At 29.4% G+C, this 12,541-nt stretch overlaps 1 protein-coding gene across 1 annotated transcript; it reads right to left on the minus strand.

Annotated features, from left to right (window-relative positions):
• Positions 1 to 9,966: 9,966 nt before the first annotated feature.
• On the minus strand, positions 9,967 to 10,975 carry LOC145187469 (uncharacterized). The gene is made up of 2 exons (XM_080063873.2): positions 10,451 to 10,975; positions 9,967 to 10,263 (listed from the first exon to the last, which is right to left on the minus strand). The coding sequence occupies exons 1-2, from the start codon at positions 10,611 to 10,613 to the stop codon at positions 10,058 to 10,060; spliced, it is 369 nt and encodes a 122-aa protein (XP_079919999.2). The 5' UTR covers positions 10,614 to 10,975; the 3' UTR covers positions 9,967 to 10,057.
• Between the last annotated feature and the right edge of the window lie 1,566 nt (positions 10,976 to 12,541).

Below are 12,541 nucleotides of genomic sequence, written 5' to 3' on the forward strand. Positions count from 1 at the left end.
ATTCAGGATCATGTATTTTATTATCAGTTTTTTGTACTATGTCACCATTAATAATAAGCAGAAATTTCTTTTGTAAATTATTGTTGATGTCTGTTTTATTATTTTTTTTTAGCCAGCTCACCTAGTTGTTTATTAACATTGTATAAAGACTTTTCAAAGTCAATTGAATTTTTTTGATTTGAATGTTTGTTTGGTTTTGTTGGCATTTCTTCTATTGTTACCACCTGTGAACTGTTGCTTCTGATCCATTTTCAATCATTTAATCCATCTATTTAATCAATTCAGAGTTTTTCAATCTTGAATAACCATTTAAACTACACTCTTTCGCAATACTTCGTAATTCTTTTCCTATTTTATTATCTAGGCACCTCTAGTGATAACTTTATAGTCTCCAAGTAAAGTTAGATAAAAGTAGGTCCATCCAGTTGATCACACTGTCTCATTCCCTGAGCTACAAACACTGTCACATTTGGTTCTATTGTTTTGAGAAGTTTATACCTCTCCTCTAGTGAAGGTTTCACTTCTGACATTAACAAACTCTATCAAGTGTCACCTTTTCAGCAGTTACTGTTTCATCTCTTACAATAGCATTATCATCTGATTTTCTTGTTAATGTCATTGAATGTTTAATACCATAAATAACCTTATAACGATTTTCACAGAATCTAAAGATATGAAGTATTGGCACTTTTAAATTAAATGTACCCTTTGGAATCGGACCTTGAGTGATATAGGCGTGTTTTAAAGCGAAACCTGGGTTACCTGCGATTGTTAATGCTGCTGATGCATCCTTAACCCATAGCTAGTTTAATCCATGAGAGTTGGAAAGTTATCAGTTTTAAACTGACCAGGATGATTTATGGATTCAATCTCTTGACCTCCCAGTTGATACTTGATGTTGCTAAAGAGATACATCCAACTATTGATAGTAATAGTAGGATTGTCAGCATTAGCATAATCTTCACCGGTAGCTTTAATTAATCTACCTTCAAATATGAGATAACTCTCGCTTAGATACAATAAAAATTTAAAAAGTTTATTATATTATATCAAAAAAAAAATATTTTAACGACTAACAAAATATTTATTAAATATTTAACGACTAACAAAATCCAGATCTGTAGAAAAAATTTTTTTTGTCGTTGACATTACGCTATTTTTGTGATTTTTTTTAAAACATGAATCTTACTCTTGAATCATACTGAATCCTTCCAATATCGTTATTTCAATGAGATCTAGAGATTTGAGATAATCGTTAACGCGTAATTCTATTTCGTTAATTTTTCTTTTTCTAATCGTCATACTCTATATTTACAATTTCTAATACCTCTCATCCGTTGAAGTTCAACTCAGCACTGTTATATTTTTTGTATGTATCCGTTGAAGTTCAACTCAGCACTGTTGTATTTTTTCTATGTATCCGTTGAAGTTCAACTCAGCACTGTTGTATTTTTTCTATGTATCCGTTGAAGTTCAACTCAGCACTGTTGTATTTTTTCTATGTATCCGTTGAAGTTCAACTCAGCACTGTTGTATTTTTTCTATGTATCCGTTGAAGTTCAACTCAGCACTGTTGTATTTTTTCTATGTATCCGTTGAAGTTCAACTCAGCACTGTTGTATTTTTTCTATGTATCCGTTGAAGTTCAACTCAGCACTGTTGTATTTTTTCTATGTATCCGTTGAAGTTCAACTCAGCACTGTTGTATTTTTTCTATGTATCCGTTGAAGTTCAACTCAGCACTGTTGTATTTTTTCTATGTATCCGTTGAAGTTCAACTCAGCACTGTTGTATTTTTTCTATGTATCCGTTGAAGTTCAACTCAGCACTGTTGTATTTTTTCTATGTATCCGTTGAAGTTCAACTCAGCACTGTTGTATTTTTTCTATGTATCCGTTGAAGTTCAACTCAGCACTGTTGTATTTTTTCTATGTATCCGTTGAAGTTCAACTCAGCACTGTTGTATTTTTTCTATGTATCCGTTGAAGTTCAACTCAGCACTGTTGTATTTTTTATATTCCTCACGACGAAATTCAAGAAATGCAAGAGGAAAAAATTTCGGCAATTTACAAATCTAAAAAAGTTTAAAAATTTTTTTATCACAGATCCGAATAATCAGGTTATCACACAATTTTTACTCCAGGCCTCTTTTTCAATCCGTTCGATCTATTCAACTTACGTACTAGTTTTTCACTATCTATCGACTTCTTTATACCACTGCCTTCTATCAATCTATAAATGTCTGTTAAACCTGTTTTTGAATCTATAAATTCTTGCAAATTAGATAGTAAATTGTTGACACACTCTTTCGAAATATCATTTGTTTTATTAGCTATTTAACTACTAGAAGATTTCACAATTGGTATCCCAGTATGTTTTTCTAGTATAAATTGTGAATTTGGTGTCAACGCTTTAGATGCAGTTTTATCTATTAATTTTGTACCAGCATCTTTTGCAGCAGTCTTACCAACATTTAATGCTTTAACCAGCGTCCTGCTAGATTTTTTGATAGCATTTTCAAATTTCTCATGAGAATGCAAGCATTCTCATGAGTAATTTGAAAGTGCTTTCAAAAAATCTAGTAGCAGCATTAACATATTTTTTTTGAACACGTGCTTTTTGCTAATAAGCTTACTTTATAACATCAACATTATCTTTTTATATGTCTTTGTATCAAACACTTTTTGACTCTTTAATTCATCACATATTGAAATTATTACTTTACTTTTGTATTACCAGCTATTTTATTGGTCATTAGTAAGTCAAGCTTGACTATTAATGCATTTGGGTCACTAAGTAAAAATATGGACATACATTTACCAGTTGTTTTGGGTTCATACCAAATTTATTTTAGCAAATTATTTCAATTCAAACTCCTGCTTAATTTTGGATTTGTGCCGTTTTTATTGTAACTTTTTTTTATTACATTAGTACTTTTCATAATTTTAAGTAAGTTTAATTTTCCATCATTTTGTTATCTAATACCAAAAGTTTTATCAACTCTATTTGATGCTATCTTTTTCAAATACTGCTCTGGGTCCAGCAAGATTACATTTAATGTCTAGGCGAGGTGGCGAGCAATCTGAAGCGTTGTTGATGCTATTTAATGCTACTTGCTTTGAGTCACAGTCTTGTACAAAATTAATTGCTTTTATTTTGTTTCTTATATTACTTGGTTCATTTTTAGTCCGCTCTAGGCCACTGATACTTTCTTTTACTAGAATCAACTGATTAATCGATTAGTTTTGAATATCAATTATCGGTCGATACTGCTTGGTGTAAATAAATAGCGCATTGTAATCACCCAGTTTTTCATTAATGAACATATTTATAATTTCTCGTTTAACTTTAAGACATTCAAAGATCAACTGATCTCTTTTTCAAAATTTTCAATCTTTTAGCAAAGACATTCTTTTTACAAAAGATAATTATTTATAACAGATCCGATTTATCGGATTATAACATAAATTTATATTAAAATTAAATATAAATTTGTATTTTGTTTTGACACCTACCAACAATCTTTTCCATTCATCAATAGCCTCTTCTCGCCCTTTACTAAAAAGTGATATTTTTGCATCTTCATCAATTATGGTACATGTGTTTGACTTTATCTCTTCTCTCATCTGTCTATAGTTTGGTCATTCATTCTTAATGATTTGCTCTGATTTTAATAAATGTTTAATTTCGTAAGTCTTTTATAATCTGTATCCAGATCGTATGATGCGATCATGACCCACACCTTGGTTAGGAGTATGTTGGATAAAGTTGTGTTTGTTTTTTTAACTTATTGTTTCATATCCATTTTTACAAATGTAATAAAAGTTTTTATTTGATCAGTCTAGATAATATAGCACATAAATACAATCACCCTTTTCAATTACTACATCCAGATCAGAATTGTTCTGCATGGTCTTAACAATATTTTCAATACTTTCAAATAAAGTCTCAGTTTGTAAAGAACACTTTTTGTTTTATAAAAAAATTTTTAAAAAAAATTATTTACATTCCCCTTGACATTGACCAAAACATAATGTTATATCCTTACCTATGATAGCAGGAATTTTAATGTTTTCTCCTGAATAAATCTACCGAGTAACTGGTAATGTATTTACAGCAGCCTTTTCACAGTCAGATTTGGTCTCTAAAAAACTATTCTAGATTTTAGCTTTGTATTTACTTCTTGAGGGTAAATAAATTTATAAATTAGCATTTTTTTTTAGTACAAATAAAATTTTACCTGAATCCTACAAGTGCTGTGTAACATAGCGTGTTTAGTGCACTTAAAGTTTCATACCTAACAGAGGTAAAGAGCTAAAAGCATTATTTTGTCCTTGAAGTAAACCATGTCCATATTTTTTACCTTTATAACTACCATATAATCCATAATTTAATTTATCACCAAATCAAGATCTTTTACATGGAGTGAAATATAAATATTCTCCATTACTTTGAATTTTACAAACAGAACCAGACTTTTTAAGGTAAAGCCCTTTTCCAACTCTTCAAGATTTTGGTAAGCATTTTAAACCATTGTCAATTAACTTTTGAGCATCAGCATTAGCAAGCCCAGAAATAGTGCCTGTGCTAAGTGCTAGTAGTAAAATTTTCAGAATAGTTGGTAGAAGACTGGCTGAAAGACCTGCTAATGCACCCATAAAATCACCTTCAATTTAAACTACTTGAACTTTATTCGTTTTAATAGTAGCTCCTTTACCACTCTCAAATGCTTTTGCTATTTTTTTTTAATTGTGAATTTTAAGAGCAAGTACGTCAATTTTATCCGATGGATTCTTATTTTCTTCGTTAATCAGACGATTGCTCACAGTTCTGTCAGAGTTGAAAGCGTCTTGTAATTTTTGCTTTCGCTCTTCAGATATTCTAACTTTTACATTAATTATATCTCTCTCATATACTAGTATGGAAAATGAAAAAAAATTTTCTACGCTTTTATACTAACATATGAGAAACTCCATTAAATTTTATATTTTTGATAGAATCATATTGATATGTAATATACTCGCATTCGCATTTTCGATATTCGCATCTATGATAAACTTCTCCACTTCTTGTTAAAAAATTCGTTCAATTTTTTGACTCACTAAGATATTCATTAACGCCATTTAAACGAGCTAATTTTTCGTCAGCAGTTTAAATTGGCAAAATCTCTAAAATGTTGTTCTGAGCAAGAGCAAGTACGAGAGCAAGTTCTTTTTCAATTTAGAACGATGTGCATTTGATTGTTTTCTAGCATTTTCCATCTCTTTACTATTATACACACATACACACACACACACACGTATATTCTTTAATTCATTTTCAGTTACATAACTTACATAATAACATAAAAAATATTTTTAATGTCCCCAGCTAACCATCCCCCACTTCATATTGGATAAATGCGATAGATAAATGCGTGATAGTTTATTAAAATTTCCACATTTTTAAATAAGGTATTGTTTTATTTTTTACCCATAGTAACAGTAACTCTTTTACACCATTTTTCTATTCTTTTTCTATTCTTTCATATGCTAGTTGTTGTTTATCTGCTATTCCTTTATCCCAATCAATACGATAAAGCTTTTTATATATGTTAGTTGCTCTTTAATATCACACGATTGACATTCTGTAAGAGGAAATAAACCATTAACACTACTTAGTTCTTGAAGTAATTCATCAGGACTCAAATGAATACTTGTTACAATTTTTTTAGACTTGAACACTTATCTTAATTTTTTTGGTGTTAAACTACTTTAGGCATTTTAATACCAATGGTCATAAAATATTGGTTTCATTTCAAAAAACTTAGAGGGTATTTTTAGGACCACCGATGTTAAAACACATCGAATGGTTAAAGCACTTAAAGTGTCCGATCCAATTTAGGACTACCAAGTCATAACTTGCTAATAAGATAGATAAAATCTTTGTTAAAAAAAACTAACTGGAATATCAAAGAAATGTATTTAAGAGCAAATCCTTCGTAATTAAAATTTTTAAAGTTTTTTAAATTTACACTGAGAATGTAATCAAAAAGATACGTACGTAAGGTGCGGAAGCGATTCATAGACTTTTTCTTACTACAAGACTTACATAATTTTAGAACCAAAAATAATTATTTCTGAGTAACATTTATGAATAAATTCGAGGTAAATACCTTGTGTACTTTTAGATCCGATTAGATTTCAATTTTACGACATGCTTTTTTAAAAGGTTGATGTAAACCTCTGTATTCATTTTTCCTTTCTCTTTAACATAGATGGGTGGACATTTTTCACAATGTATCATTATTGACTAAAGAAACTTTGTATAACACATAGGTATGGCACTGTCACTTTTCTGAACAACAAATCGATCATTTCTTCAGTTGATGACACAGTCAAGTAAATATCATTCATCTGAGATTTTGACCACTGATGTTCTTTAAATGAATCTTTTTAAAGTCATAAGTTAACTGGTAGGCCTGGCAAAACGGGGAACTTATGATAACGGTTCCATAATAAGCAATCAAAAGTTTATAGATTTCTTATCATGATTTTTTCATGATCTTTTCATTATCAGCTTCAAACGCTTTAGCAATATTTTAATGCACATGGTATTTTTTTTTTGTTGTTCACAGTTTGCATCTAAGATTTTTCAGTACTATTGCACATTTTTGTCTTAAAAACTGAACTTTTTAGCGCTCCTGATGTTCTGATCACTTCTCTTGTAGGTAAACCCACGTGGATAAAATTTCACACTTCTGTTCTTTTTACTTCCTTTTTTAAAAACTAAATATTTTTCTTCTATTTGTTGTTAAAACATTCTAAGGCTCAACAAAACACAAAAAATAGGAAAGTTCCGATCATTTTAAGCTATTCATCCTTTCTAAAAGTTTGTCAGCGAATCGCTGCCGCACCTTGTATATAGGGTCGTTTCCACACCTACCGTGAGTTTAAAAAAGTTATTATAATGTTAGATTACTAAAAAAGTACAAAAGCGAGTCTTATCGTATGTGTTTTACACTTATCTTATTTCAAGTCTTATCGTATGTGTTTTACACTTATCGTATGTGTTTCACACTTATCGTATATTGTGTTGACACTTATCGTAAAATCTGCTTTTGTGTTTGATTTATAATGTACTCGTGGTTTCATATGGGAGATTAATGCAATTGTAACATTTTGTTTTGAATTTACTGCTACGTTTCAGATATCACAACTAAGGTAAACGTTCTATTGTGTGCTTGGACATTTGGACTGGTTGTTTTGGCCATTTAAAAACGTTTTCTGTTGGATTTACAATTTCTGTTGCTATTTTTAAATCAAAGCAACCTGTTTTTGGTTCTGTTACCGCTGCAATATTATCATCAATATTTGCGTATCGGCTATAATTTGTAAATTTTCTATGTTACAGTTTGGTGATTAATTTTTATTATTCTGTTATACGTCATTAGAAAATTAGGCCTCCTCATAATTCTTCTTCATTTAGTTAAAATGTGGCGTTTGCTAAGCATAATCTTGAATCTATTTGCTTTATATAAACTTATTTACCCTTTAACTGATGAGAGATTCCCTCACTGTAACTTGTACATCTCATTTGCCATATGTATTTCCGTCATTGTAACTTGTACATCTCATTTGCCATATGAGCTTCTAACGCAATTTTAAACAAAACAGCAAAATTTTGGTTCTTTTTTTTTTTTTATGATTGTCAGTGCAACTTTGAAATGACTATTTTTTAATTTCCGATGGATTTAATTTATTATTGTTAACAGAATCTTCACTGGCTCCATCGAGTATAAAAAGTCGTGAAAATTTTTTCTTTTAATCGTAAAAAATTTGTATTCTTGGTTGTTAAGCATGCATCAACGCATGACGTACATAAAAAAAATCATCCTGACTTCGTTATTATCTATTTACAATAATAGGTTACACCAAATACTTCATCCTGTAATTCAGAAAGAACTGAAGAAGGTAACTAAGATAACAAAGATAGAACTAAAAAAATATACTAAAAGATTGTGTTGTTTTTTTTTAATGCAATCTTATTTTACTTATTTTAAAAATCAAACTATTTGCGGTTATTTGTTGTGTATTGGTGATTCCTGACGCCGCCAAAAGTTAATTAAATTCCTTTCTTTACGTTACTTATTGTTTATCTAAATACACAAATTTAGATCTTGGAATTTGTAAACGGTTCAATAAATGAAATGCAAGGCATTATTTTGACCATTGTTCAAGTTCATATTTTCATTTGCCGCCGACTGTTATGTCGCCCTTATTGTATTGAATACTCAGATTCAAAAATTCAAAAAATAAATGGAAAGTGAAATCTCTTCGTTTAACTTGGATTCTTAAAAAACCTTTTCCGAAACATTTTTCGTTAGGCAAAACTTACCAGCTTGGCTCAGTGGTGGATCTTTACAAGGAACTTTACAAGTTAAATAAATATCTCTGGGTTGAAAAGAAAAATTTGCTCAGCAGCTACGTATTTACGCAGCAGTTTTTACTTGTTACAAATGAGCTAATAACAATATTTTGAAAAATGTTCTGCCAACTGTGAGACTTTCCGCTTATATTGTTAATGCAGTCATATACCTTCTCTTCATCCCCTCCCCTCGTCTTACTTTAAGTGTGAAAAAAATTTTAGGTATGTTTTTTAAAAATATTTCCACACTTTAATTTTTTCTTATCAATATGCGGTCTTTTAGCAGTTCAGCCTTTTAGCCTATATTCTCAATATATATGAATTCTCTGCCTAAATTTAGCATCAAGTATTCCCTTCGTTGGCTGAATGTTAAATTGACAAAGCCGAATCCAGTTCATCGATACCCTTACAATAGAATTTTTGGCCCTTTATTTTCATCGGAGAATTAAGGTAATCTACATACTGCACATGTTAATTTATCTTCTTTTATATTTAAGAATAACTAAATTTACATGCGTAGAGAAAACTATATAAGAAAGTTACCACGACCACTATGTAAAAATGTCATGACAACTGGATAAAAATGCGCCATATTATTTAAATATTAAGAGAATCATTTACAATATTATTTGTTTATTAGTATTTTATTTAACTTATTTTTAATTTATAAAGTTTTCATAAAAACAACCGTTGGTAAAAGCCTACAATCAAAATTGAAAAACTTTAAAGTAAGCAAACGTACACCTTAAAACAAAGTACGTAAAAACATTTAGTGGTTGAAAATAATATCCTTTGCATAAATTATGTTTATTATTTTAAAAAATTATTATGGATTACAGTTTTAAGATCCTTGATTGGCTCCTTTTTTATCACCAACTTTGGTGTATACCAAATTATTAATTTATATTTTTGTGTGTTTTAATTAACACTACAATAGGACAGAAAAACTCAACGTCCTTAAAAAACTTATTGTATCTTATTGATTATTTCAAAATATATAAATCAACAACATTATATCCAGGTGTAAAGATAAATGAGTGATATATGACTAACAACTTATAAATATATAAAAATTTTCAAATCAAAAATCACAGCAGATAAATAAAAGTCAGCAAGTTTTTTCTTTCAAACTAAAAATAATGTTTAAAAGATTTTTCGTTCAAACCACATCGAAAATTCTTAAATTAGGAAAGTAGATTTGAGAGTTATAAACAATGCTTTACTACAAGTTGGGTGTTGTATTTTTTTTCTAGTGAAATTAGAACTTTTTTTTTTCAGAGTTATTGTTTACTATTTGGAAAAAAAAAACAACAAAAACAAAAACAAAATAATAAACATAACATTAAATCAACACAAGGTGAAGCATGGATGAAGTCTTAAACTCTAAAAAATAGTCAAGTTCATGTTACTTTATGATTGATCATTGATTAACTTTTAGGTTGGTATCTGCATAAAAACGAATGTTAATCGATCGCACCAATCGAAGAGTAGTTTTTCGTGCACAAGATATTTCTTATTATTTGACTCTAAAACTTAAGGCAATTATAAACTGGCCTCCTCGATCTTTTTAGATAAACTTCTAATAGAAGTTTCGCGCTTGGGCTTCTGTTTTTTGGATCTTTTTTTTTTTAAAAAAGAAGATGATGGAGTATTACACTAATGTTTTCGATGCAGATTTTCGAAAAATCTTATTTTTGATCCTACCAATGTTAGGCACACTTCCTCTTTTTTTGGCCAGTTCGGCTATGCCAACTTTGTTGGAACTGTGAACAACGTTGTCAACAATGTCTAGAGAATTAGCTCGTCTTCTTCCATCTTCTTTAGAATTTTGATTTTCTTTGTGACTTGAAGTGTTGTCTGTAAAACATTACAGTTTTTAAAACTTAGCTGTTACTTTTGTTAATGTTGATGTTAAGCACGTTAAAAAAATTTCGTTTTAATCTCTTTCGAAAAATATTAATTGCAAATTTCGTTTGGAGAAAATCTTATCAGAGCAAATAAATTTTAGAAAACTTAGTAGAAAAAACTCATGTAGAGTAATTACCTTCGTTTAGTAGTTTGTCTAGGATCATCCTTGCGTCTTTCGCTTGTTGAAACATTTCTAAATCAAGTTTCTTTTCGTTCTTCGTTTTGACTTTACACTCAATGATTTCGATTCGCGGAACCTTAAGCTTGGGTGATTTAGGAGTGATTGACAACCTGTTCATTTTATATATGACTTCCTTTAAAATATGTCTTCCTTAAAAAAAACTAAAAAATTCAGTCAATGACCTTTTAACCATCAACGAAGATTTAAATTTACTCGAGATGGTTAATATGTTTCTTTAGATGCTTTAAACTAAGTATACGTCTTCCTAAATTTCATCTCAAAAAACCGTCTCATGAGTAAACGAAAATTGCAATACTGATCTTTGTGGAAACATCTGCCTCTAGCTCTCTTAGTGAGCGCGGTTCCACAATAGAAGTTCCGATTTATATTATTTGTTTTCGTTTTGCAAAAAGTCGCTATCAACTTATACAATCTTTTTATTTTCAGTTTTACACCTTTTACTCGAGTAAATAAACATTTTATTAAAAAAAAAAAAAAATCACTTCAAACATATTATTTCCGACTTGAAAGAGAGACAGTTATATATATATTTTTATTATTATATAAAAAATATATATTAATTATAGATACGCACAAACTCACGCAAATATACACACATACAGACGTACGCATGTACATGCATAATATATAAAAAACAACGGTGCAGTCTTTCGTAGGTTACTGTAAACAAACATTTGTTGTTAAAGCCATTTTATTTGCGGCAAAGATACGCTTGGGTTCAATTTTTGAACTGACAATCACCATACTTTCCTTTAAATGTTGTATATGCTGGTTCCCTGCCGTTGTTTGGATATAAGTAAATAAATTGAGCTGTTTGTTATCTACAAAACGCACGAAGGAAGAACAGAGTATTATTTGTTTTAAAGGTTGCGGTATAAAAAATAATTTGTTAAAAATTACAATAGCAACAACAGCAGCTTCATCATAACGATAATAATAACAATAACAACTACAACTACAACGTAGTCATTAGCAACAAAAAAAGAAAGACAACGGCTTTCACAACTACAAAAACCAATCATTGAAAGAACTCCACCTTTGCTATATATTAGTTAAAGATCATAAACGAATTGAAATCTAATGAAAAAACATCAAGGGTAAAAGAAAGAATAGCGTAACTGAAAGTTCGCGTGTTACTTATTCATTCGCGTTTTTTTTTTTGTAGACAGTTTTTAAGTTCTCAATTATCATTTCTGAAATGGTTCTTCAAAAAGATTTTATCTTTTCTAACTCGTTAGAAGAAGTTAAGTTGTCTGTATTTATCTTTGAACTAAACTTTTCATAAAAAAAAAAAACAGAAGTAATTTTTGGTTAAATTACTTGACTTGAAATATTTTCAATTTGCCCCAAAATTTGCCTTTGTTAACTCTTCAAAACGCTGTCTTGATTTTGTGTAAACGACGTCACCATTTCGCAGTGGTAGTTGTAAGAAAAAGACAAATTTCAATTTTAAAAAGGTGTTGTTTTTTTTTGTTTTTTCTGTCATAAAATGTTTTGAAAGAAAATCATTTTCGAAATATTTAAAAAGTTTTGTATTGTCAGTGTTAAAAGCCATTGAGTTTTTACTTAGGTTAGTTTACACTCTCACTAAATAATATTTACGCTTGAAAATGATATAAAACTTCTTACATATGCTCTAATTGTAGATTGTTATAAATATTAATTTTAAATAAATATTAATTTTAAATAAAAATTAATCATTATTTAAAGGTTGCAAGTTTTATAAACTAATTTTATATTTAAAAGAAGGAAGAAAAAAAATTAAACAAAAATAAATTTGATTAGTAACAACAATAATGAAAAAATTTCATGCAAAAAAGCTGCTTTAAATAAATCAGAGTAAAACCACTGATATATCAGCCAATCAGAGTCAAATTACTGATGAACTAGCCAATCAGAATCAGATTTGATAAACCAGCCGATCCTTTTTTAGTCACTATTTATTGTTAAAAATATTTGCTCAGTATAGAGTTTAAGATTGATAAAAAAAATTGTTAGCGCAGGAAATAAGAGATTACCATGAAA

Source organism: Hydra viridissima, unplaced genomic scaffold (genome assembly GCF_058129835.1).
Source record: "Hydra viridissima isolate aposymbiotic clone 2 unplaced genomic scaffold, HvirCarnegie_v1 scaffold_2, whole genome shotgun sequence".
Classification (NCBI taxonomy): domain Eukaryota; kingdom Metazoa; phylum Cnidaria; class Hydrozoa; order Anthoathecata; family Hydridae; genus Hydra; species Hydra viridissima.

Bases quoted from the DNA above. Each gene is read 5' to 3' on its own strand.
- LOC145187469 (XM_080063873.2), bottom strand. From the start codon at position 10,613: ATGAACAGGTTGTCAATCACTCCTAAATCACCCAAGCTTAAGGTTCCG. The intron at 10,264-10,450 runs GTAATTACTCTA...AATGTTTTACAG, and splicing joins AGACAAACTACTAAACGAAG to ACAACACTTCAAGTCACAAA.